The sequence below is a fragment of the Alexandromys fortis genome, unplaced genomic scaffold, assembly GCF_014885135.2.
Source record: "Alexandromys fortis isolate MF-2015 unplaced genomic scaffold, M_Fortis_MF-2015_v1.1 scaffold_222, whole genome shotgun sequence".
NCBI classification, from domain to species: Eukaryota; Metazoa; Chordata; class Mammalia; order Rodentia; family Cricetidae; genus Alexandromys; species Alexandromys fortis.
The window spans coordinates 269,057-294,723 of NW_026068108.1; the positions used below are offsets into that span (position 1 = coordinate 269,057).

At 41.1% G+C, this 25,667-nt stretch overlaps 1 protein-coding gene across 18 annotated transcripts in view; it reads right to left on the minus strand.

Annotated features, from left to right (window-relative positions):
• The window catches only part of Phf21a (PHD finger protein 21A), a 165,807-nt gene that overhangs the window by 99,954 nt on the left and 40,186 nt on the right, over positions 1 to 25,667 (minus strand). For 12 of the 18 annotated variants that reach the window (XM_050124346.1, XM_050124344.1, XM_050124347.1 and 9 more), the window contains 2 exons: positions 21,028 to 21,060; positions 18,433 to 18,519 (listed from right to left, as the gene is read on the minus strand). In XM_050124346.1, coding sequence (XP_049980303.1) covers positions 18,433 to 18,519; positions 21,028 to 21,060 — 120 coding nt within the window. The remainder of the gene's footprint in view (positions 1 to 18,432; positions 18,520 to 21,027; positions 21,061 to 25,667) is intronic. The other 6 variants (XM_050124359.1, XM_050124353.1, XM_050124352.1 and 3 more) reach the window with 1 other exon arrangement.

Consider the following 25,667-nt stretch of genomic DNA (forward strand, 5'->3'; position numbering starts at 1 on the left):
CACCAGTGAGGCACAATACAAACTCACTACACATCTGGGTTTTTTTAAAAAATTATTTATATGTTATGTGTCTGAGTATTTTGCCTACATGTTATATCTGTGCACCTATGTGTTTTGAAACCTTAGAGGCCAGAGGAGGGCATCAGATCCCTGGAACTGAGTTATGGGTGGTTGTCAGCTGCCATGTGGGTGCTAGGAATGAAATCTGGGTCCTCTAGAAAAGTAGCCAGTGCTCTTAAACACCAACCTACCTTTCCAATCCAGAACTTCAGATTTTTTTTAAAGTCAAATTCCATGTAAAAGATGAGTTGCTAAGTGGTATTTAAAAAAAAAAAAAAGACAAACCTTTTACTATCCCATTCTTAATTAAAGGTTAAGGTAATTGCAGATTAGCTCAAAGTCTTACGTAAAATTGTTTCAATTTATGACAAGCTTCTATACTAAAATAAATGCGATCACATGATCAAAAAAGATATTTCAAATTTTATCAGTTAAATGCACTAGCCAGCTTCACAACTTGGAAGGATCCTCTATTCTTCTGGATGCTGTGAAGTCAGCGACCGATCTTTACCTTTAGCATCTTCAGTCAAAACAGCAGAGTTTGCTACGGCTGACGAGGTTTTATTAAAACGAAACGAAGATGGGACAGAGGAAAGGTGACCAACACATCAGTTGAAAATTTCAGGAGCTTCAGTTTTTGGAGTAAAGGAATGCTGGGGCCAGACCTGTGGGGACTGAACATCACTGTCACCTGCAGACAGAGCTGATATGAGGAAGGCTGCCCAGACCCTGTGACTCAGCCTCTATCTACTTACTCCCTGCAGCAAAGCACCATGGGAGGGCACTAGTTAAAGAGGAAACTATTTCCTGTCTGCTCATTTTACTCTAATTTGCCAGGAAAAGAAATAAAATAAAAAGATGTATGACTTGGCCTGTTATTTAGTGTTCAACATCTTTAAAAAACAGAAATATGATCCCCAAGAAGAAAAGGAAATTTTCTGAGGAACCTGAAGCTGCTGCTAGCTCTACAAAGAGTACAAAGAAAAAGAAAAGTCCCAGAAAGCATCCCAAGAGGATTAAAATGGACATGCTTGGTGGGAGGAGCATACTTTGAAGGTGACAGTTCCTACCCATGAATAACCCCAATAAAAACACACACAAAAAAAAATAAATAAATAAAATTTAAAAAAAAAACAGAAATATGAGAATAGTATATGGGTTTTGCTAAGCAGTGGCATTCCTGAAATGCCAGTGTGGAAGTATTAGTAAGTAAGCAAAAGACGCCAGGCTCTTTTGTTTCAATAGCATGTGTTATTCTTTCGGTCCCTTTAAGAGACAAGCCACGCCCACTCCCTCCCCTATCCACTGAGGCAGGCTGATCTTCAGCTTCCGGCCTGAGCTCACTCTCTCTTTTTCCACCTTCCTCTTGGAGAGGCAGCTTCGCTTCTGCCTCTCTCTTCCCACTTCTCTGCTTCCCCCCTCCTTCTCTGTCTTTCTCCTCTCTCTCTCTCTCTCTCTCTCTCTCTCTCTCTCTCTCTCTCTCTCTCTCTCTCTCTCTCCCTCTCCCTCTCTCTCTGTCCCCCCCTTCACCCTTCCTCCTCCATAACCCACTGAATAAAGTTCAACCTCACCCTGCATGTCGTGTCTATCCATGTTTCTGTCTTCTGCCTGCCTGCCATGTGTCTCCCTGCCTGGGACCAGCCACTGCTCAGGGACCAGCAGCCATTTCTGCCTGGGGCCCACTGCCTGCTGCCACATGGCCCGCTACCACCATTTGGGACCTACAGCATTTCTGCTGCCTACTGCCGAGGGGATCTTGCAGCATTTTTTAAAAAAGAACAACATTTTGGTGCCATGACTTGGATGATTCGCCTGCCCCAGACTTCCACCAGGGCCCGGAGTTCTGGCTTTAGGCGCCGTCCGGGACTCTGAGCTCCCTCCTGGGGCAGAATCAGGACTTGAGGACCTTCTCTACAACGACCCGCATGTTCCATCTGCCTGGATGCAGCTCCTCCAAACAACAAATCAACTAATCGTGAGTGTCCCCATCTCGGCCAGCTTAACCATCTCTTTTAACCCAAGGGATTGACCGTTGAGCTCCCAGCAACCCTTCACGGCTTTTAGGGATGGGGGGACCTCCAACCGCGAGCTTTCAGGGCCTCGGTTGTTCCCTTCGCTGGCATTCAATTCGGCTTGTCTCCTGTGCTAAGCCTATGCCTGGGATGGCATTGCCTTAGCCAGCCCCTTAGCTCACCCGCACCTGGAGGCCCGAGGTCTCCAGCTCTTCCTCTTTTTCTTTTTTCATTCCTTTTCTTCCTTCTTTTCATAGTAACTGCTGCTACGGTGCAGCCTGACCTTGGCTGAATCCCTCTCCCGTTGGAGGCTCCAGTCGATTCAGCCAGGTTATAGCACCCGCCCCCTATGGAATCGGACGCCTTTTCATAGGGCCTGCGGGTGTTCGTGCCATCTGCATCTCGCCTTAACGGGGAGCCTTTCTCGTTGTAGGCTTGAGGTGCCACAGTTTTTGCGGGTGTTTTCACGGCCTTGACCAGGGAGCCAAGCCATCCAGACCTATCACTCTGGCCTCATGCTTTAATGCCTCACACTTATCAGTTTTTGTCCAAAATGGCCCCAACTACCTTTAAAAAAAAAAATTAAATGGCCGGTTTTTTGGGTTCCAGCCTTTTGCCACTCCCCTCTGTGGCTTTTGTTATGGCATGGCGGCTCACCAACAGAGCAGACAACATGTGGCGGTCGCCATCTTGGCTGAGGGTCAGATGGGTCAGGTGACCTTTTGGCCATCTTGGCTGAGAGCCAGGTCATGTGACTACACTCTCCCGGTTTTACCCTGCCTTCTCACCTGGTTTTCACTAAAATCCTCCTGTTAACTCTGTTACATGTGTTTTGAGCAATGGCATGTCTCTGATAGGGCCCATCAGAGGCGTCCACGTTGCCCAATTCTTGTTCACTCTCTCTATGTATAATAATTGTTTATTACATCTCATTTCAGACTACAAACCATGAGTCTCATATTTTAAACTGGTATGTACCTTTAAGTCTCTTAAGCTGTTCTCTACCATTGTCAGTTCCGCCACTAACCTTATATTACAAGCAGTTTTTTGCCCTCAACTGCTCAGAGATCTGGGGAATGTGATATTTAAGTATTTAATTATTAAAAACTTTTCACAACAACAAAAAAGAGACAGGTTGGCTCCTAGCAGCAGCTCTCTGCTCCCTCCAAAGAAGACAGTCATGCGCAAAACAACGTCCTTCTGCATTTCGCTTTGACTGCCGAGCGCTGACCATTGGGCAAAACAGCCTTTCATCTAAACTAAAGACCTCTAGATGTGGACGGAATCACTGGAATAGACAGCCTAGCTGCTCAGGTCAAGGTAGGCCTGTCTTCCTACAGATTTCTTAGCCCACAGGGTCTTCTGGAGCCTGGCAGGCCCTGTGCAAAGCTCAAGTGCAACCTTCGGCGACCATGGAGGACCCAAAAAAGAGTATCTTGGTGCCAACCAAGTAAGTTCTCTGTCATTTTTTAATCAGTAACTCAAGTAAAATCTTATCCTTCTCAAAGATCTCTGACAGTTTGACAGCTGAGAGGTTTCACCAGGTTGAGGCTTTGCAAGGTGACCTCACCAAACAAATTTCAAACCAAATTTATCTCTTATGCTACAGTCATTATATATCTAAAACTTCTGTTTTCACAAACCCAAGGAGTTCTCGTGAGTTCCAGGGAGCCAAATTAAAAAATCCACCTTAAACAGGTCAGATACATCCCCCTCTCAATTCCCTGGTCCTAAATTTTTTTTTACCTTAATTTAACTTTGTTCTTTGTTCTGCCAATACCTTAGGGACACCAGACATTCCCATGCCACAGACATTGGTCAGAAGCAAAGAGACCAGCTATGCCAGGATGTTCCCAGCACACAGCCTTCTTCAGGCCCCCCACAAAGACGACACCCACAAATCAGCAGGAAGCAGTTTTGAGAATTCGCCGCCCCAATTCCTTCAAACTGTGGTGTCTAATCTGCTTTTTATTATAAGGAAGACCTGGGAATGTTCCTTAGGAGGCCATCTCTGCCTGGGGCCCACTGCCTGCTGCCACATGGCCCGCCACCACTGCTCTGAGACCAGCAGCCATCTCTGCCTGGGACTGGCTGCTCCCAGGGCCCGCTGTCTGCCGCCACATGGCCCGCCACCACCATTTGGGACCTACAGCATTTTTGCTGCCTACTGCTGAGGGGATCTTGCAGCATTTTTTAAAAAAGAACAACAGCATGGTTTACAAACTACTTTAAAATATCTGTAATTGACATTGGAAATAAGTTACATTATTTTCTGTAAAAGGCCAACTTTCTAATAATGTTTGTTTTAGCAACAGTACACTGGCTTTGTTTTAAAAGTAGATTGCTAGCTGGGGTTGCAAAAGTAGACTTCTAAAATAATCCACAAAACTAGTGAGCACAAATGGCTTCTAAAATACTATAGTACATGAGCACACGTGTCTTCGTTTATATGCTACATCTAATTTACATGAGGAGAGACAGATGATGTTGATAGCTTTTGGGGCTTTTATTCCCATCTCTTCTACTTCCTTCCTAACAAAATACAACCCTGCCTATCTAGCCCCCAAACACTTGACAGGTGACTCTCCATTTAGGGTGCAAATCCATCTTGGACTCTTCCTTTCAGAAGCTAGCTGCCGGCATGAGGCAGAAGTATGACCAGTGACCAACAAGATATAAAGTCTAATGACGGGCCTCTAATTAAAGTTCTCCTTGTTCTTAAAAAAAAAAAGACAGTTAAGGCCCTTTCTTGCCCGGGATGTTGGTGTGTAAAGATGTAGACACTGAGGCAGGAAGTAACATGCTACAGGCTGTAAGTAGCCAAGAAGACAGGAAGAAGATTCCTGGGTTCTGGTGTTGTGCAGCTCAAGGGCGTAAGTGACCCAAGCAACTTCTCACGACGGAAGTAGTGAGCTCACTTGGATGGGTCACTTTCAGATGGATGTCCTTTACCTACCAGGTCCTGGAAGGACAACGAAACTACATCAGGTCAGAGAACTCAGCAGCAGGCTTCAGGAGACTGACAAGCAAATGGTTAAAGATGTATGACAGGAGTTATTCATACAGATGGAAAGAATGTTAGTTTACAAAAAAAGAAAGCCCTTCACTAAAACAAGAGATCCTAAAGCAAAAAGACTTGAACTTGATCTGTAGGCCACACTGGCCTTAAACTCACAGAGATCCGCCTGATCTCTGCTAAACAAGCCATTCTTTAGTGATTTAAATTTTCAAAAGGTAGAGCTGGGCGATGGTGGCGCACGCCTTTAATCCCAGCACTCGAGGCTGAGGCAGGCGGAGCTCTGTGAGTTCAAGAGCTAGTTCCAGGACAGGCTCCAAACCACAGAGAAACCCTGTCTCGAAAAACCAAAAAAAAAAAAAAAAAAAAAAAAATCTTTCAAAAGGTAACCTTCTGTGAATCTACAATTATTTTGAAATTTTTAAACACCAAAAGAAATAGATGTAATCTTATAAACATAAACAGTGCTAAATAGAATATATCAGACAGGAAAGCATAGACCCAGGTCCCCAAATTAATCTCTACTGTTAAAGAATCTCCAGGAAGGGAAGGGGTGTACCAGAGGTACACCGCTGTTGCTGTGGTGATATTGATACTCTGACTGTTGATAAGGGTAATAGTCAGCAAGTGTTTCAATCTATGAAAATGAATCTGAGTCATCCGCCAAGGTGCGTAAATAAGCTGAAATGTGTGGTTTTCTGTATCTGTAAAATCAATGGATTTTAAAAACCTGGCCTAGGTGGGTGTGGTAGGACACACCTTTAATCCCCAGCACGGGTGAGAGAAAGGCTCTGAGCTAGTGGCCTGCAGCCAGGCCCACCAGCAAGTTCAAGGCCAGCTAGGTGTAGGTGTAGGTATGTGTGTGTGTGTGTGTGTGTGTGTGTGTGTGTGTGTGTGTGTGTGTAGACCTGTTTGAAAAATAAACAAGCAAACAACAACAAAACCTTGCATGTATTCCTTACAAAAATAAATCCAAACAACAAAAGAACCAACTTTCTGTGGTCACCCTCTTGAATCTCACTTCTTAGAGGAAAGTACTGAGAATACCTGTGTCAAATAACTCCAAGTATCCTAGATGTGTTCTTTTATTTTTCAAGTATAAAACCAAATTATTTTCTTAGTATTTTATATTTTTAAAAGAGGAATTACTGTTAATGTTTTAAAAGTTTTTTTTTCACTTGTTACCTACCTTTCCATTCAGTTAAAGCATATGTCCATAACATGCCTACATAGCTAACACACATCACGTGCTACCGCAGGCTGTTTTTATCCACAGTTGTTTGCAAAGTGTTTCCCTTACTGTTCCCGGGCCACAGTGTCCTTTAAGTGCTGATACAGAGACGTGCGCCTTCAGCTTGCACTACAGAATGTGGGTAGAAAAAAATAGCCGAGGTTGAAGAAATTAGCGTATAACCAAGAAATCAAGTGTTTGGAAAGTCTAGATGAGCAAATATGAATGATTGCAGTAGAGAGGTGAACATGGGGTGGAAGATGAAGGCTTTCAAAGGAAGTCATGCTACAACGCTGGAGGCAGATTCTAAGACAGTTGACCTCAGACTCCTTTATTACTTTCACAACTTTGCTCATAAAAGTTTTCTTTTTATAAAACTGATGTGGAACTACTCTGGACACTCTTAAAACTGTAATATAGGAAATGATATTAAAAACTTCTCCAGGAGCCGGGCGATGGTGGCACACGCCTTTAATCCCAGCACTCGGGAGGCAGAGGCAGGCGGATCTCTGTGAGTTCGAGGTCAGCCTGGTCTACAGAGCTAGTTCCAGGACAGGCTCCAAAGCCACAGAGAAACCCTGTCTCGAAAAACCAAAAAAAAAAAAAAAAAAACCTTCTCCAGGGGCTACAAAGATGGCTCAGGTTACTAGCACTGGCTGCTCCTAGAGTACTGGGGTTCAATTCCCAGCACTGAAATGATGGCTCACAACTTGTAACTCCAGTACCAGGGGTTCTAACGCTCTTCTGACCTTCGAAGGCACCAAACATATATGTATTGAAAAGACATGCATGCAGACAAAACATCCCTAACACATAAAATAGGTGGGCATGGTGGTTCATTCCTTTAATTCCAGCATCAGGAGGCAGCCAGAGTGGTTTCATAGAGAAACCCTGCCTGTCTTGATGGAAAAAGAAGAAAGAAATCTTAAAACAATTAAGAAATATATTATTTCTCCACAAAACGGCAAGATTGGGGTTATCTAAATGGAAAGCTTTTAATGATAAACCTCTTTGATAAGGACATCCTTGGCAACCTCGCTACCTTCCTGGATGTTTAATGAACTAATATATCCAAATAAACCTTCTTGCACACCATGCTACATCCATGAGTATGTAGTCAAATGAGTCTTCAAAAAGTGAGTAGGAATGTTCCAGGCAAAGAGAAGAAAATTCCCAGTGGCAAGAACATGAGGTTTAGGAAGAGCCTTGGGAGAAAAGACCGACACTGGGGATTTATAGGGTGTAGTCAGAGAAAAGGATGCAAGAAAAGCAGAGAAGGAGAGAACTGCGGAAAAGTGTCTGTGCTAATGAATGCCCATGCCTTACGGGGCCCAGGCTTGTGGAAGTGATACTAGGGTTTTCATCTCTTACCTCCTGGGATACCATGCCTTCACCATAGCAAACTCTCAATAAATGCATGTGGATTCTTGGAATTGTAAAGTTTCAGAAAGTAGATTAGCCTGATATGGTGGTGCACGCCTGTACCTGCAGTGCTTGGCAAGCTGCAGCCTCAGGGATCAGTAGTTTAAGGTCAGACTTGGCTACGAGAGAGTTTGAGGCTCAGTGTGTTATGGTAAAAATAAAACACTGCAGGTCCCTTAGTGGCATCAGTGGGCAGCAGGTCCCGAGACCAGCGGGCCACGAAGGCAGAAAGTTCCAGACAGGGAGCCGCAAGGTGGGTGAGAAACCCATGCAGAGTGATGCTGGATATTTATTTATTTAGTGGGTTATGGAAGGGAAGGGGAGAGAGAAGGAGAAGGGGGACAAGGAAAGAAACAGAGAGAGAGGGGGCGGGAAGAGAAGAGAAGAGAAGAGAAGAGAAGAGAAGAGAAGAGAAGAGAAGAGAAGAGAAGAGAAGAGAAGAGAAGAGAAGAGAAGAAGAGGGGTGAGGACAGACCATTACACAGTGTATGTATGTGTTGCAGACGAAGAGGGTGTTACATAAGATCTATTTTTAAAAGAAAAAAATACAACGCCTAGAAAAAATGAAATAAATGGGGCTAAACGAAGGCACAAATTAAGTTCCTAATATATTGAAAGTGGAGTGGCAGATGCACTCGCCCCTGTAAAGCACCTGCCTCGAGCACTACCTGTCAGGCACAACTTAGGATAATGTTGTCCAAAGAGCCAGAGCCACTAAACATTTGGAAATAGAGTCCATGAAAGATCTAACCAGACAGTGCAGGTTCTAGAAAACAGTTACATCAGAAGGGGCGATGGCTTGCTTTTCACTGCCTTGAATCAACTGCTCTAAGCTAAGGAGGAGACCAGCAAAGAAATAAAGAACATATTGTAGAGTCCAGTCATTTGTGTCACCTCATGTGAGGGTTAAGAATTTCAAATTGAAAGCCAGGCGGTGGAGGCACATGCCTTTAATCCCAGCACTCAGGAGGCAGAGGCAGGTAGATTTCTGTTAGTTCAAGGCAAGCTTGGTCTACAAGAGCTAATTTCAGGACAGGTTCCAAAGCTACAGAGAAACCATGTCTCAAAAAACCAAAAAAAAAAAAAAAAAGAATTTCAAGTTGTATTCATTCCATTTGCCAGCACTGAAACTAAATGATTAGAACAAACTCTTGAGAGGACAGTTCTGCCCCTCTACTACACTGCTGCTACTGGGGGCAGCGTCAAGTCACTGACAGCCTTGATTTACTCTACAGTACTACAGTGAGCGCTCTGGGATGTCACAGCAACATTACTCAACCAAGCCCCCCCCCCCACTCCAAGACAGGGTTACAGTCTAGACTATCCTGGAACTCGCTCTGTAGATCAGGCTAGACTCGAACCTGCGTATGCCTCCCAAGTGCTGGGGTTAAAGGCGTGTGCCACCACCGCCCAGTGTAGCTTCTCTCTCTTAAAAGACATCATCAAATATTTAACCAGACAAGTACAAAATACTGGCAACAAAGATAAGTATACTACAAGAATAAAAATAAATAAGATGGGTTAGAAAATGTAGTACTGTGAACTATATCATGTCACATGCTTGAAATCTTGGTCTTAAAACTTTCACATTTAGAGTGTTCAAGTCCTTCCTCCACCCCTGCCCAATATAAGCCAGTATAATTTTTTCAGAAGAAACCTGAAATATTGCATTTCCTGTTAGATGCAAAGAAGATGCTGATTGCCTAAGTACACAAATGACAGCAAACTCAGCAAACAAATGGTCAAGTCGTTTCACATAAATATTATACAGACAACATGAACTAGAGTGACTCTCAGGGAATGAGTACACTTTGGATAAATAAGAAGATAGGTCTCCCACCATAGCAAAAGGCTCTCTAAGGAAAGAACACTTCTAAATTGTGCTAAGAATATTAGCCAGTCACACTAGCTAAACTGTGACCCAGGGAACATTCTATGGATGCTGGTTGAAACTAGAGATAGTCAAGTATCAGGTTACTAATATTAGAGCACAGTAACCAATTCACCCTGATGTGGGAGTCCCCTCTGTGTGCTGTCATTAGCATTAATGAATAAAGAAACTGCAGTGGCCAGCTGATACTGCAGAATTTAGGTAGGTGGGGAAAACTAAAGGGAATGCTGCTGGAAGGAAGAAGGCAGAGTCTGAGAGATGCTATGGAGCCACCGCCAGAGTCAGATATGCCAGAACTTTGCTGGTAAGCCATGACCTTGTGGTGATATATAGATTAATAGAAATGGGTTAAATTAAGATGTAAGAGTTAGCCAATAAGAAACTAGAGCTAGGGCTGGAGAGATGGCTTAGCGGTTAAGAGCATTGCCTGCTCTTCCAAAGGTCCTGAGTTCAATTCCCAGCAACCACATGGTGGCTCACAACCATCTGTAATGAGGTCTGGCGCCCTCTTCTGGCCTTTAGGCATACACACAGACAGAATATTGTATACATAATAAATAAATTTTTTTTAAAAAAAGAAAAAGAAACTAGAGCTAATGGGTCAAGCAGTGATTTAATTAATACAGTTTATGTGTGGTTATTTCGGGGCTAAGCTAGCCAGGTGGCTGGGATGAACAAGTGGGCCCTCCTCCTACAGATCTCTATAGAGATTTGCATTGGTATGAATCTTGGTTTATTGATACAAATTTAAGATCAACTTTGATATATGTATATTTCTGCTCTTGATTAAGGTATTGTGTTTGTGCAGTTCATTTAAAAATGTGGCAGTGGTGCACAGCTTTAATGCCAGCACTCAGGAGGCAGAGGCAGGAGGATCTCTGTGAGTTTGAGGCCAGCCTGGTCTTCAAGAGCTAGTTCCAGGACAGGCTCCAAAGCTACAGAGAAACCCTGTCTCGGAAAAAAAAAGTATAATTAGGAAATATAAGTTAATAATCATCTATAATAGTCAAACTTGTAGTCATGCTAGTTAGATTTTCTAGATGTATAGAGATGTATTTCAGATAGATAGGTATTCTTCAAATCTTTCAGAGACCTTCAGAATATGGCATTTAAAATGTTCAAGAATGTAAGGCTTTTCATGACAATGAGACACATCTGCTCCTGTCAGCATCAAACTACTTCAAGAGGAAGATGGGCATCGAAGAGGCTCCTTATGGAGTTTGCTAGATGAACGGGACATGCAGGGTCCATAGTGCCTCTCCCCATCTTCCTTCTCCCAGCACTCAGTTCCGTCTTCCCACCCACCTACGTTCTGCCCTATCAACAGGTCAAGGCGGTTTCTTTATTCATTAACCAGGAAAAGCAACACACAGACAGAAGGACCTCCCACACCATCACCCAACCCTAAGTCAATGAGAACTAAAAGAAACATTAACTATTCTGCTTAATGTCCTATTTCCAAGAGCATTTAATAAATAAAAATCCTACAAAGCTATTCACTCCCTAAAACTGAATGAAGAGCACATGGCCATAGATTCTAGTCTGATGAACTATACAGTCAAGGCTAAGTAAGCTGTGAAGCCAACGTCTCACTGTGTGTATTACATGATGCGTTCACACCTGAGTTAAATGTGAACGTTCTAGCTCCTTAGAAATCGGTGTTTTACATACAGGATGAAGGAGTTACACAGAGGAAGTGAAGTACTACAACTAAATGCAGCATCCCATCCAAACGGATTCACATTCCCCAAACTGGACACACTCAACAGACACACGTGCATTAACAGCTAAAGGCATAGTCAGTGTACAAGACTTCCATAAATAAGGAAGCAGATGCACTAAATTATTTAACTCTGAAGCCTTAAACACTAGCCCGCTAGAAAGTCAGGACTAGAAATCAACTCCTGGGCCCCCTTTCCTACCCATTGCAATAAAAGCAGCTTGTGCCCTGTGCTCCTGTTATGTGTTACCCTCATTAGAGTGGCAGAGCATACTGTCATAGGCTCTTGTTCTGCACAGGATTTTTTTTTTTTTTTTTTTGAGACAGGATCTTACTATGTTGGCCTGGCCTGGAACTTACTATGTCCATACTGACCTTGAACTCATAGGGATCTGCCTCCCAAAGGCTGGGATTAAGGTGTGCAGCACCACTTGCATAGGAAACAGACCTAGTTAGAGCAGACACAGAGACCTTTCCAAAGACTTCAGAACTGTTTTACTAAAATGATCAGCTGAGAATGGCTCCACACATGGCAACGATTTGTTAAACTCTGTGCTAAACAATCTGTCTAAAGTAACAGATTAACTGCAACTGAGTCAGGAAACACACACAGAAGATCAGAGACAACAAAGGAATCTTATTTTCCAGAAAGAATAAGGAAAAGGAAAGAGTGAAAGGAAAACAAAAACTAAAGACTGAACGGCAAATATCTGAGACCCCTTAAGTGGCAAACAGCGAGTTCTCTGAAAAGTCCAGCTCGGATGAGCGTGGACTGCACACCACACAGAGCACTATGCTTCCCCAGAACTCCTTTTGCAGAGAAGCAGAGCTAATATATGCTATTCTTCTAAGAGAGCATTTTTTGGAGGTCATTTGGAAATATATAGCAAAAATCTTTGTAAAACTATTATGATGTTTTGCTTATTACTACTCTTAGTTAGCACTCAATGAGTTTCAAGTCTCACATCTTCATATAAAATATATCATTACACCCCACCGCCGCCATCACCCTTCCTCTCCCCGCCACCCAGCCAGTCCCATTCTGCATCTGTAGATTGTGCATATGGAAGGGAACATGCACTACTATGGCTCTTCCCATTTGCTTTCAGTCCATGAGAGTCCAGAACTCACTACTTGGCCCAGGCTGGCCTGGAACTTGAGGTAATCCCCGACCTCCTGGTGCTACACTATAGACTGCACCTCATGACTGGCTTGTTAATTATTTTTAGTGTAGTAAAAGTTTTCTTATTAGCCTTTAACCAAACATAGTTGTAGATTATTTTCAGTTATATTTTAAAATTTATATCCACATCTTTTATAATATAAAAGACCTGGCCAAATGGCTTGATTTGACTAATAAGATGGTAACTGTCTGATGACAACAGAATCTCAGTGTGAATTTTGGTAGTTTGGTTGGCCTTGTGCTCTGGCATTAAAGCATGAAATAAGTATGCCTAGGAATACTTCATGCTAGGCTTCAGAAGAAATAAGGTAAATATAAGCATTCCTACAATCACAAAGGCAGGCCCAGCCAACCCCAAATCAGAAGCAGATCTGTCTGACCAAAGTCAGCCTGGATCAAAAAAAAACTCTTACGTGATCTGCAGATCTAGTGGGGAAATAAGTACACCATTAAAGTTACTCAGTAAAACTAGTTTGTTGCATAGAACTGTTATGATAAGAGCTGATCAATATGTCCAGTACACATCTAGGAATTTATTAAGACAATCAGAGCAATGACAGATTTACATAAAAAGGTATTAGTTATAAAAAATATTCATAATAGGAAAACAACTATCATCAATAGGGAAACATTCTTAAATTATGACTAGTCAGACAAATATTTGAAGCTGTGAAAATTCATGTTTTAAAAGAACATCAAAGACAGGAGTGATGATGATACACACCTTTGATCCCTGCACTCAGGAGGCAAAGGCAGATGAGGCTGAGCTCAAGGCCTATCTGGTCTACACAGTGAATTCCTGGGCAGCCTACAGGGCAATGTAGTAAAACCCTGCCTCCAAAACAAACAAAAAGAACATTCAAAAAACAAGAAAATGCTCCTAATACATTAAGTCTAAAAAGCAAGACACACGGTTCTTTAAAATTAAAAAAAAAAAATTAACTGTAAGTAGAGAAGATCAGTCAGATAAAATTTGTTCAAGAAATACAAGCTTTTTTCTGTGGTACATACTATTTTCTGTCAAATATTACAAACGGACCGACAAGACAGCCCAGAAGGTAAAGGCACCTGTAGCCAAGCCTGACAACTCGAATTCATTTATTCATCTCTCACACAATCATACATCCCAACCACAGCTCCCCTCTCCATTCCTCCCAGCCCCCCACCCCCACCTACCTTCTTCCCCAGGCCTACAGGAATATCTACAGAATACAGCACAACAGGACACAATAAAACCAGACACAAACCCTCACATCAAGGCTGGGCCAAACAACCCAGTAGGAGAAAAAGGGTCCCAAGTGCAGGCAAAAGAATCAAAACCACCCTCATTTCCACTCTCAGGACCATTCAGTAAGACATTTTAAAAACAGTAATTATAAGTAGACGCGTGATCACAGATTGTGATATGCTACCGTGGGAGAAACCATTTAGCTGCAGGGTACAGCACCTAATCCAGAAATAAACTACACTTCCCGGTCTTCCCTGCAATGAGGGAGGTCATGTGACTAAGTTCAAGTCAAGGAGGTTTAACTGGAAAGGTACATAAAGCCCAGGAAACATCCTTAAAAAGAAAGAAAGAAAGAAAGAAAGAAAGAAAGAAAGAAAGAAAGAAAGAAAGAAAGAAAGAAAGAAAGAAAGAAAAAGGAAGGAAGGAAGGAAGGAAGGAAGGAAGAAAAGAAAAGAAAAGAAAAGAAAAGAAAAGAAAAGAAAAGAAAAGAAAAGAAAAGAAAAGAAAAGGGGGGGGGCCTTCTCTGTTGATTCCTCTTCTCACCAGATGGAGCTGCTATTTTGGACTCTGATGTGAAGCTTCATGCTGAGAACCGCAGAGCAACAGCACAGGAAGTGCCTGGGTCGCTGACACTGGGGAACTCTTTCCAGCCTGTCCACCTCAGAGCTTCTGGGTGCAGGGAGGTAGAAGTGTGCCTGGCTAAGCCATCTTTATGTGGGGGTTTCAGCCATTCACAAACTTGAGGGTAAATGGCATTAGCCATAGAGAACAAACAGAGGCTTCAGTGAGATCAGGAGTGGAGACGGCTTCAGGCTACTGGGGGGGGGGGGGGGGGGGGGGGGGGGGGGGGGGGGGGGAGGAAGCAACAACTTCCAACAATAAGGTGAATCCAGAGAGGAAGGCTGGCAAACTGAGGCAGAGAAAACCAACTTTGGGCTAAACCCTCCCAGGACAAGACACATACTTTGGAGCGCGCAGACTGCCTGTTAGGCAGAGGTGTAGCGCAGCTATAAGAATGAGCTTGCTTAACACGCGCAAAGCCCTGGGTTCCCTCCCCAGAACTGTCAAGAGGAAAAAAGAAGAAGAAAAAGATCGCTTCTACAGGAAATTAAAATTAAAACAGAACACCAAAACAACTGAGCATTTTGGCTCTGGAATCAGAATCTCTCTATTCCGCCACGGACCACATATTGCCTGTCAGATATAAATGGAGGGGAAGTGCAGAATGAGAAGGCTCCTGTTCAGGAAATGAATAACTGCTTCCACACTTTAGCCCCACTATGCTTCGAAATAGTTGAATTCTCTGATTAGAGTGAACCATCTATTATGAAGAGAATGTCATAAGGTTTTCAAATGCTAACTATTCCAGGTAAACCAAAGATTGGTGTAAAAAAATTTTTTAAAATAATGTTTCTTATTTATTTCCCTATCTTAAAAAATGAAACAATGGTCAGGCAGTGGTGGCTCACAACTTCAATCCCAGCATTGGGAGGCAGAGACAGGCGGACCTCAGTGAGTTCAAGGTCAGCCTGGTCTACAAACCAGGACAGCCAGGACTATTAGAGAGAAACCCTGTCTCAAACAAACAAACAAACAAACAAAAAATATGCACTATGGAGATTTTGAAAAATACCTTCCAACATTTTTATTGATACTGTTTTCATACACATTTGCATTCCAACACACATGTGATATACATAAAGTCATAAATGCCTCTGAGCAGAAGCTATTCTATGTCACTAAATCACGATTTTAATTGGCTACACAGCATACAGCTTATTTAGCCAACTAAGTCTAGGAATGTTTTGAGTTAAAACTGACAGAGAAAAAATGAATCCCTGTAGGTGAAGCTGCCTTCTAAATTCACCTTAGAATTTCTATTTAGGAATCTCAAACTACAGTTTGAAAGCACCAGAAACTTCCGAACAAGCATTCAAAGAAATTCATTGAGTTTTAGCCATAGAGGATATTCACTAAAAACTGTTATTTTCCCAAAGCACTATCAAAGACTAAAGTTAGATTAATAAGAAATAGTAAGTCTACTATAAGAATTGATGACTATCTGCAATGTTGTATTTCTTTAATAAAGAAAAAGTAAGAAAATATTTATATTTTATTTGTATAATTAACTTTATAAATATATAAAAATGTATAGAGATCTGGGCTGTGGTGGCGTATGCCTTTAATCTCAACAGTGGGAGGTAGAGGCAGATGGATCTCTGTGAGTTCAAGGCTAGCCTGGTCTACAGAGTTCCAGGGTTACACAGAGAATCCCTGTCTCAAAAAACAAACTAACTAAGAAAAAAAAGGGTTAAATCTTTAACTGTTATTATGACATTATTTTTCAGACTTCTCTGTATTTAACTTTTTCTCACAACAAAAACATAATGTTAAGTTAAACTATTACTCATGAATAAGATAATTCAGATTTTAGTTACTAAGAGGAAAGGAAAAGTTTTGCCAAAGTCTAAGTAGTCTTTTTTTTTTTAAAGATTTTTATTTATTTTATGTATATGCATGCTCTATCAACTTTAGGCCAGAAGAGGGCCTCATATCCCACTATAGATGGTTGTGAGCCACCACGTGGTTATAGGAACTGAACTCAGAAAAGCAGCCAATGCTCTGAACTGCTGAGCCCTCTCTCCAGCCCCATCTAAGTGGTCTTTTGACAAGGGAAAACAAACAGGTGGCATTAGAAATTTGTTATAAAGTAAAATTTCAGATTATAGTCTAATGAACAACAGCAAGGTTTCCTGTTGCACTGTGAGGAAGAGCCAGTGTTCACATTCAACAGCTGCCCCTTCTTTAGACGCTGTCCTATCCTAGTCTATCAAGAAGGCTATTTTACAGCTAGGCAAATATAAAAACTGCAAGACTGCATCTCAGTCGAAGGTCTTTCTGAAGCTAGATGAGGTCAGTTAGGAATAAGAAGTTACAGAATAAACCAAACTGAGGTGGTTTGAATAAGAATGGCCTCTATAGGCTCATATATTTGGATGCTTAGTCGCCAGGGAATGGAACTCTTTGAAAGAATTAGAAGGATATGGAGATATAGCCTTGTTAGAGAAAGTGTATGTGGGGGGGGGGGGTGAGGTTTCTGAAGCCCATGCCAGGCCCGGTCTCTCTCCCGACCCTCTTCCTTCCCTACTCCATACTCTGCCTGTGAACCAGTGTTGCTCTTACTTGTGGCTCCAGGACCATGCTAACCCTTTGAAATGGCAAACAAGCCCCAATTCGATGTTCCCTTTCTAAGAGCTGCCTTGGTCATGGTGTCTTTCACAGCTACAGGACAGTGACTAAAACACAAACCTTCACATTAGTTGTCACAAACAAAATTTTCAAATAAATGTAAATTTTTCTTTGATTGCACATTTCTCTGAAATGCAGCCTTGAATTCTTTTAACTTCGTAAAATCATTTCCCACCCCCACCCCACTAATCATTTTCAACTTCTTTCCCTGCTAGAATTCGTTGGAACTTTCAGCAAAAGTGACTTACTTATTGGCATTTTGTCAAAGGAACCCTGCAACTATAAGAAGGCTCAGAACTAACAGGGCTCTAATGCCAGACACTGTCACAACATACTTTAGAGAACCAAGTCACATGCTAGCAAGGCCTGTTTACATTTTCTCTTACAGATTTGTCTCTGCCTCTGTAGCCTATCACCTCCCAGTTTGACTCTGCTTTTCCTAATCTAAAACACCTCCTGTCTGTGGAGAGACAAGACTGGGAAGCATTAAGGAGAGAGGAATCAAAAACAGCGGTTCATCTTTGGCTTAGAAGATTAACTATCTGTGGTTCTCAAGGTTTTATTTCTCCCTTCAATGAAATGAAAAACATGATCAGAAATCTGCAGGAGAAATTATTTGTTGCTATTATTTAGACAACAACATAAAACTCAGTTATTTAAAACTGTTTCGACAACTCTTCAGTAAGACTTCACTAGCACTAAACTGCCAACTGTTTCAGAGTTCTTTGCTCTTAACTCCAAGACAGAAACTGCTCTTTTAACCAGAGAGAGGAGTGAGCAAAGAAGAAAAGGGATGCTTCATTAGATTACCAGACACGGACTGGGGACACCACCGACACTCCACCTGGTGGCAGAAATTGCCCCAGTTGGGAAAGTGGAAGCAAAGTGACCGACCAAAGCAAGCTCCTTGTACAAAACATAAGATGCTCTTCTCTTGCCCTACATAGAGTAACTCTAACAAATTCCATCAAAGAGTTTTTCAAATAGTAGGTCAGCATCCTATAAACATTAGCACAGAAGTCTACAATACTTATAACAGGAGACCTACATAGTGAGCTACCTAGTAGGTGAAACCTTTAAACAGTGAAGAAGCCGACACAGCCACTACAGGACTCCACATCGCACATTCCCACTTTCTTTGCCCCTTCCCCTGTGGGTAAACTACAGTTTAATTCACACAGTTAACGGCAGCCTGCCACATTGCCTTTAAGTATCTGCCAGTAGCATATACTTACGGGATACTCTAGAGACTGATTTCAACCAAAAATAAAAATAGATAAATAGCTCAAACAAAATTAAACTGAGTCTGGCTGCCCACACTTATTTTCACACATGAAGAATAACAGCGGTTCTCTTAGAAGCTTCAAGCACACATATCTTTAGAACACAATGTTAAAAATATGTCCCCGCCTTTCCCTACCTGTTTCTCACTCAAAGCTGTGATTTTGGCTTGGAGTTCATGAAGCTGTTTCTTTAAGTCAGCATTCTGATTGGAAAGAAAAAATATCTGTGAGAAAGATATTCATTTGTTAACATGATAGTATCAGGAAGACTGTGCACATACTGCATTAACAGTGATGAAGCAACCTTTAGCATCAGTTTCCCATGCATTAAATCATAACATAGACCCCTCAAACAGAAGGGTGGCTTCCTCACAACCGCTGTAAATTACAGGAAGTTTATATATCCTCATCTTGCACTCTAACAGCTCCCTATGTCCTAAAATATTGTTATTCTTCATAGAACGTATCAGTTGACAGAAAATCTAAAGCTCCACTAATCAGACAAAAACAGGGAAATGGAGGTTAAAGAATGCTACCCCGCTGCTTAGCGGCATTATCAACAAAGATAAGAGGCTTTTCTCTACTTGTCCTCGCTCTTATTTAGTAAAATACATTTGTTATTTTAGCCTAGATTTGGAAAGCTGTCAGCAATGTAACTGCTTTAACAGCATATCATTCAAATCAACATGCTGAAATTCTAGGAATCGAAAAGAGAGTACTATTTTAGACGAAATACACTAAGTGAGTCTGCCTTTTGCGGGGGTGGAGGTAGGGGGTGGGATATTAAAGTTTTCAAATGTTTAACAGAGCAGGAAAGTGAATGTCACCCCAGTGAGAGACTTACTTGTTTCATACATAGCTCCTCGTTTCCCTGTCTGCTCAGCTTCTTACTGTACTAGGCTTACCTCATTTGGGATTTTTCAGTTGTATTTGATATAAGGTTTTTCTGAAGGTACCCAAATTGTTGCCCAATAAGTTACTGACCCTCAGATTTTCTAGGTGATGATCATGAGTATCAGAACTGCCGCTCTGTTACTGACAATGTAGATCACCACATTAAATAGAAAGGACTTGGCAATGTATTGCCATCTGGTTCCCTAAAATTCAATTTAAATTGTGGACACACTAAATAAAAATTAAAAAAGGGATGTTTCTCATGGAAGGTAGATGTCAGATAGGAATAAATGTGGCCACAACAGCTACTTCTCAGAGTCAATGTATTGGATTAAAATACAACAGTCAAGACCATTGAGTCCTTGAGATGAATATTGCACACAACTTCAAAAAAAAAAACAATTAATCTGCCTTAGTACCACTCTTCAAGAATTTTTTTGTTTTGTTTTTCTAGACAGGGTTTCTCTGTAGCTTTGGTGCCTGTCCCGGAACTAGCTCTTGTAGACCAGGCTGGCCTCGAACTCCCAGAGATCTGCCTGCCTCTGCCTCCCTAGTGCTGGGATTAAAGGTGTGCGCCACCAACGCCCGGCTTCAAGAATTTTTTTTTACTTTATAGACAGGAATATATGATCCACTGTCTAATAGGTGCCAAGAAGTCACTACCTGAATAATAATAAGAATCAAGGTAACTTTGGAGAAAGAAATCTCCTGCTGGGCTGTGGCGGTGCACACCTTTAATCCCAGCACTGGGGATACTGGGGAGGTAGAGGCAGGCAGCTCTTTGCGAGTTCGAGGCCAGCCTGGTCTACAAGAGCTAGTTCCAGGACAGGCTCCAAAGCTACAGAGAAACCCTGTCTCAGAAGAAAAAAAAAAAAAAGAAAGAAAAGAGAGAGAAAGAGAGAGAGAGAGAATCCTCTATAGAAGAAAATAAAATGAAACTACTATAAATATTAAATTTATAATTTTATAAATTATTATATTATATAAGATACTTCTGAAATCCTCTTTTAAAGATAAACATTTTGAAGCCAGGTATGCTGGCATAGACCTATAGCCTCAGAACTTGAAAGTTAGAGGTAAGAGGGTTAGGAAGCCAATGTCATCTTTAGCTATATATGACATTTAGGGCTATTCTGGAACATGAGATCGTGTCCCAAAAGAAAAAAACAAAACAAAATGCAAATTTCAAGTATTTTTATAAATTATTCTAAAATTTTTCTAAATGTGGTTAAATTCAGTATTTAGGTGTCCTATATATATAAACGCTACACAATTAAAAAAGGTTTGGGAGCATTTCAATGAGATTTGAGTTTAAGAGTCTGATTAATTGTGAATGTGTGAATTTAATCTAAACCAGGTCCATGACCTCACCATTGGAGAGGTCAAGGGAGGTCAAGGGAGGAGGATGGAGTCTGAATGTTGTCTAGAGTCCCAAAAGCTGTGTGCTTGTTTGTACTCACTCTACAGACCAGGCTGGCCACCACCACCATCCCACCCCAACTTCAAAAGAAGTTTTTTAAAGCAAGAAATTGTAGTCATATGAAGCTTCTTTAAAAAAAAAAAAAAAAAAAAAACCAAACACTTGCTGGACGATGGTGGCACATGCCTTTAATCCCAGCACTCGGGAGGCAGAGGCAGGTGGATCTCTGTGAGTTCGAGGCCAGCCTGGTCTACAGAGCTAGTTCCAGGATAGGCTCCAAAACCACAGAGAAACCCTGTCTCGAAAAACCAAAAAAAAAAAAAAAAATTAACTAACAACTGCATTTTACTACTTTATTGTCATTTTTGATTGTTTTTAATGTTTAAAAATCAAGTTACTAACAAAAGGATTTTTTTACCTGTGGATCCTGCTTCATTTGAGCAACCAGTTTCTGGTAATAAAGAGAGAAAAAAAAACTGTCAGTCTCACACATTAACTCCTATGGCTACTTAGGTTTGGACACACACACACAAATAAAATTAATTCAGTAGCACCATCAAAGTAGACCAAAAGTTTTGATGATGTCTGTAAAAGACTAATGAAGTATTCTTTGTAACATAATAATCAACTATACTTTTATATTCAAATGAAAAAGTACCTATTTGTCAGTACAGAGGTCAGTGACTTCTGCAATTTAAATAAGCAGGTGCACGCCTTTGATCCCAGCAAACAGGAGGCAGAGGGAAGTGGATCTCTGTGTATTTGAGGCCAGCCTGGTCTACGTAGTGAGTTCCAGACAGCCAGAGCTATCCAGTGAGACCCTGTCTTAAACAAACAAACAAACAAATAACACAAAACAAAACAAAACAAAAAAATAAGCAGCGTGCTCCAAAGGCCAAATACCCCTGTCAGATATTATCACCAGCTGGATTCCTACCTAGTCAAGGTCTACAAAGACACCAACCCAGACAAAAGAGAAGCTGTTTGTAGACAGCAACTACAGGTCTGGCAGGTCTTTTGGTCTGGATCCTACATAGAAGGAGCCTCCTGACTTTGTTCTGTCAGCTCTCAACCACCTGGAACTGCAGTCCCAGAGACTCCAAGTCCCTCTTCTGGCTTCTGTAGGCATCAGGCATACATATGGTGCAAATATACATGCAGACAAAACACTCGAACACATCAAATAATAAATAAATGTCATCTGACCTAGTCAAACTGGCAAAAAAAAAAAAAAACCCCAAGAGTAACAATAACAGTGGACAGAGGAATTTAAATGATAAAGAAATACAAAAAGGCTGCCCCCTAAAACCCAAGGCTAGATACCTACAATTAGCTATTTTCCAGTGAATTTTTTATATAATAATAGAAAGAGTTATCACACTCTTTGAATAATAAGACGCTTTTAAAATGTTATTAGAAAAAATATAAAATTCACAACACACTCATCTAGAAACCAAGCTTTTATAGTTTGAGGTGTAATAATATGGATTAATATATAATACTATATAATAATATGACTTGCAAAAAGCCCCAAACTGCAATGTTATGAGCCCTTATATCTTTTAGATTTTTTTATTCTTTCCTTCCTTCCTTCCTTCCTTCCTTCCTTCCTTCCTTCCTTCCTTCCTTCCTTCCTTCTTTCTTTTCCTCCTCCCCCGAGACAAAATGCTTTTGTGCAGTCCTACTGTCCTAGGCTCCGTAGATCAGGCTGGCCTTGAACTCACAGTGATCTGCCTGCCTCTGCCTCAGGAGTGCTGGTTAAAGGCGTGTGCTGCCACTACCTGGCTTAGTACTTTCTATTAAATATTTTTACTTATTTAATATTTAATTGAATATTTTATTTAACATTTATTTTTCTTAAATATTTTATTTTAGATATTTTAAAATTAAATATTTTATTCATTTATATATTAAATTAAATATATTATTTAAAATATTTTGAGAGGGCATGTGCACATGTGCCATGATGCACATGTGGAAGTCAAAGGATCACTTTCAAATGTTAGTTCTCTCTTTCTACCATGTGAGTCCCGGGAATTAAAATCTTTGGGCTTGGTAATAGGGCCCTCTATCCATTTAGGCATCTTGTCGATCCCTTTAATTCTTAATTGTCCAGCAGTCAGCTACCAAGTCCTGCTATTATTGTGCCTCTTTCTAAAGCAATGAGTACCAACTCAGCTTTGCTGCTTCAACTGCTATGTAAAAAACACAGTGGACAAACTTTAAGACCAGGCTGCAAAAGCCTAAGAAACACCCGGGGAATGACCTGTGTTCTAACTGGACAGAAGCCTTTCTTCCTGGTAGTAAACTACATCATGGATAGCTGAGGCCATCAAATACACAAAGCATACACGATGAAATTCCGTGTCACATTTGACAAAACTAGCTCTTCAGCAGCCTCATCTAAATCTGTAAAGTAATGCAGCATCTACAAGCTCCACAGAATGGACGTATAAATCCTTACACATCTAACTACACTTCAGTTTTATAAGCTGATTTTGGGCTGGGGAGATGGCTGAGTGAACAAAGGCCATTTCCACCCAAAACTCACAACTTTAGCTCTGCCCCGAGAAACAACCTGGTAGAAGCAGAGAACCTTCTGATGTCTACATGTGTCCTGTGACATGCAAGCTCTCACACATAGAAGATAAGTGTAATAACACTTCAAAAAAAAATAAATAAAGCTGGGCAACAGTAGCGCACGCCTTTAATCCCAGCACTCGGGAGGCAGAGGCAGGCGGATCTCTGTGAGTTCGAAGCCAGCCTGGTCTACAGAGTGAGTTCCAGGATAGCCAAGACTACAACAAAGAAACCCTGTCTCGAAAAAAATAAAATAAAAAATAAAGTCCGAGTGTTTTTTTTTTTTTTTGATTTTGTTACTGCAGAACTGACTATTATCTGTAAATTTATTTTGGGACTGAAAGAGCTTTTCTTCCATAACACTGGAGTTTTTAATTGATATCTATTTATTTAATAGATAATGCAAGTTGTCTACTTGCATGTAAGTATGTGTATGATATTCTGCTTCATGTTTGCACCACATTCACTCCTATTATCCTCAGGTGTCAGAGGTGGGTGTCAGATCCCCTAGAATTAGAGTTACAGATGGCTATGAACGTGGGTTCTAGGGATCAAACCTGGTTTCTGCAAAAGCAACAAGTGTTTTAACCTCTAAGCAATCAATATACCCCCATGGCACTAGAATTTAAAAACTGACTAGTAAAATCCACTTCTGCAGGAAATAAATCAATCAATCAGCTTTTCTGTGTATAAGCAGTTAAACCACATTCATACAAACAAGATAAAATGAGGAACTTACTAGACCACCCAAATCCCAGGTGATTTTATACTGGAATTGCATTACCAAATTTTCCACTGAATGACTGATGTCATTTTCCATGATAAGAAAACAACAGCCGGGCTAGAAAGATGGCTCAGTGGTTAAGAGCCCTGGCTGCTCTTCTAGAGGTCCTGAGTTCAATTCCCAGCAACCACATGGTGGCTCACAACCATCTGTAATAAGATCTGGCGCCCTCCTCTGGCATGCGGGCATACATGGAGGCAGAATGTTGTCTACATAAGAAATAAATAAATAAATCTTTAAAAAAGTTTAGGAAAAAAAAAAAAAAGAAAGAAAAAAGAAAAGCTGGCCAAGCTGACAAATCCAGACTACCACCTGTTCCTTAAATAAAGTTTTCTGAAACCGAGCCCCAGCTCCAGAACTGAGACAGAGAGACAGGAGGATCTGGAACTTCACTGTCAGTCAGTCTAGCCAATCAGTAAGCTTCAGGTTCTGTGAGAGACCCTGTCTCAAAAGAAAAGTTGAACAGCGATAGAGAAAGATATCCAATGTCCAATTTTTCCCTGTGTGAATGCACAGACACATACCCACACAAAACAAGCTCTGAATTCACAGAAAGGTGAAAAAAAAAAAAACAATTCCATAAAATTATCTTCTGTCTTCCACACAAACACCATGGCATGCATGCCCATAAAAACACATCATGTACACACATGCATACATACACTCACAAATAATAAATAATTTTAAATATATTAATTGGTAAGAAATTGTACAAATAAAATGTACAATAATTAAAGATGAAAATAGGACTATAATTCTGGGGCTAAAGAGATGACTTAGCAGCCAAGATTATTTGCTGTTCTTGCGGTGGACCCAGGTTTATTTCCCAGCACCAACGTAAGGAGGCTCACAATGCCTGTAACTCCAGTTTCATGGGATCTGACACTGACTTCTAACCTAGTAGAGCATCCACTGCATGTAACATACTCAGGTACACACACATATATACATAAAATAGAAAATATTTAACTAACTTAAAAGGCTATAACTTTATATTTAAAACAAATAGTCAAGGGGCTGGAGAGATGGCTCAGAGATTAAGAGCCTGCTCTTCCAAAAGTCCTGAGTTCAATTCCCAGCAACCACATGGTAGCTCACAACCATCTGAAATGAGATCTGATGCCCTCTTCTGGCCTGTTGGCATACACACAGAATATTGTATACGTAATAAATAAATATTTAAAAAAATGGTCAAATATATAAACAGGTTGACAGCTAATATTCAGAGTGTTTAAAATACCTAGAAGAATACATATCCCTTGAATCAACAAGAATAATTTATTACTTTATTTGAAATTCCTAGACAGAGTTTCTCTGTACAATAGCTCTGACTTCCTGGAACTTGCTCTATAGACCTGGCTGGCCTCAAACTCATGACAATCAGCCTGCTTCTGTCTCCTGAGTACTAGGATGAAAGGCGTGTGCCACCACTGCCCAACTATTTTATTATTTTTATTTAGAGGGAGAAATAGAGGGGGGGTAAGGTGGGCACATGTGCACCCACAAACGGAAGTCAGAGAACAATTTTCAGTACTCAGTTCTGCCTCTGCTAGGCAGATCCCAGGGACTGAACTCATAACATAAGCTTGGCGGTAAGCACCCTTCCCCACTAAGCCACTTTGAGGACCCTAATTATACATTTTAACTGGACTTTAAAACATTATCATGAAGTCTAAATTTTTAAAAATTGTTAT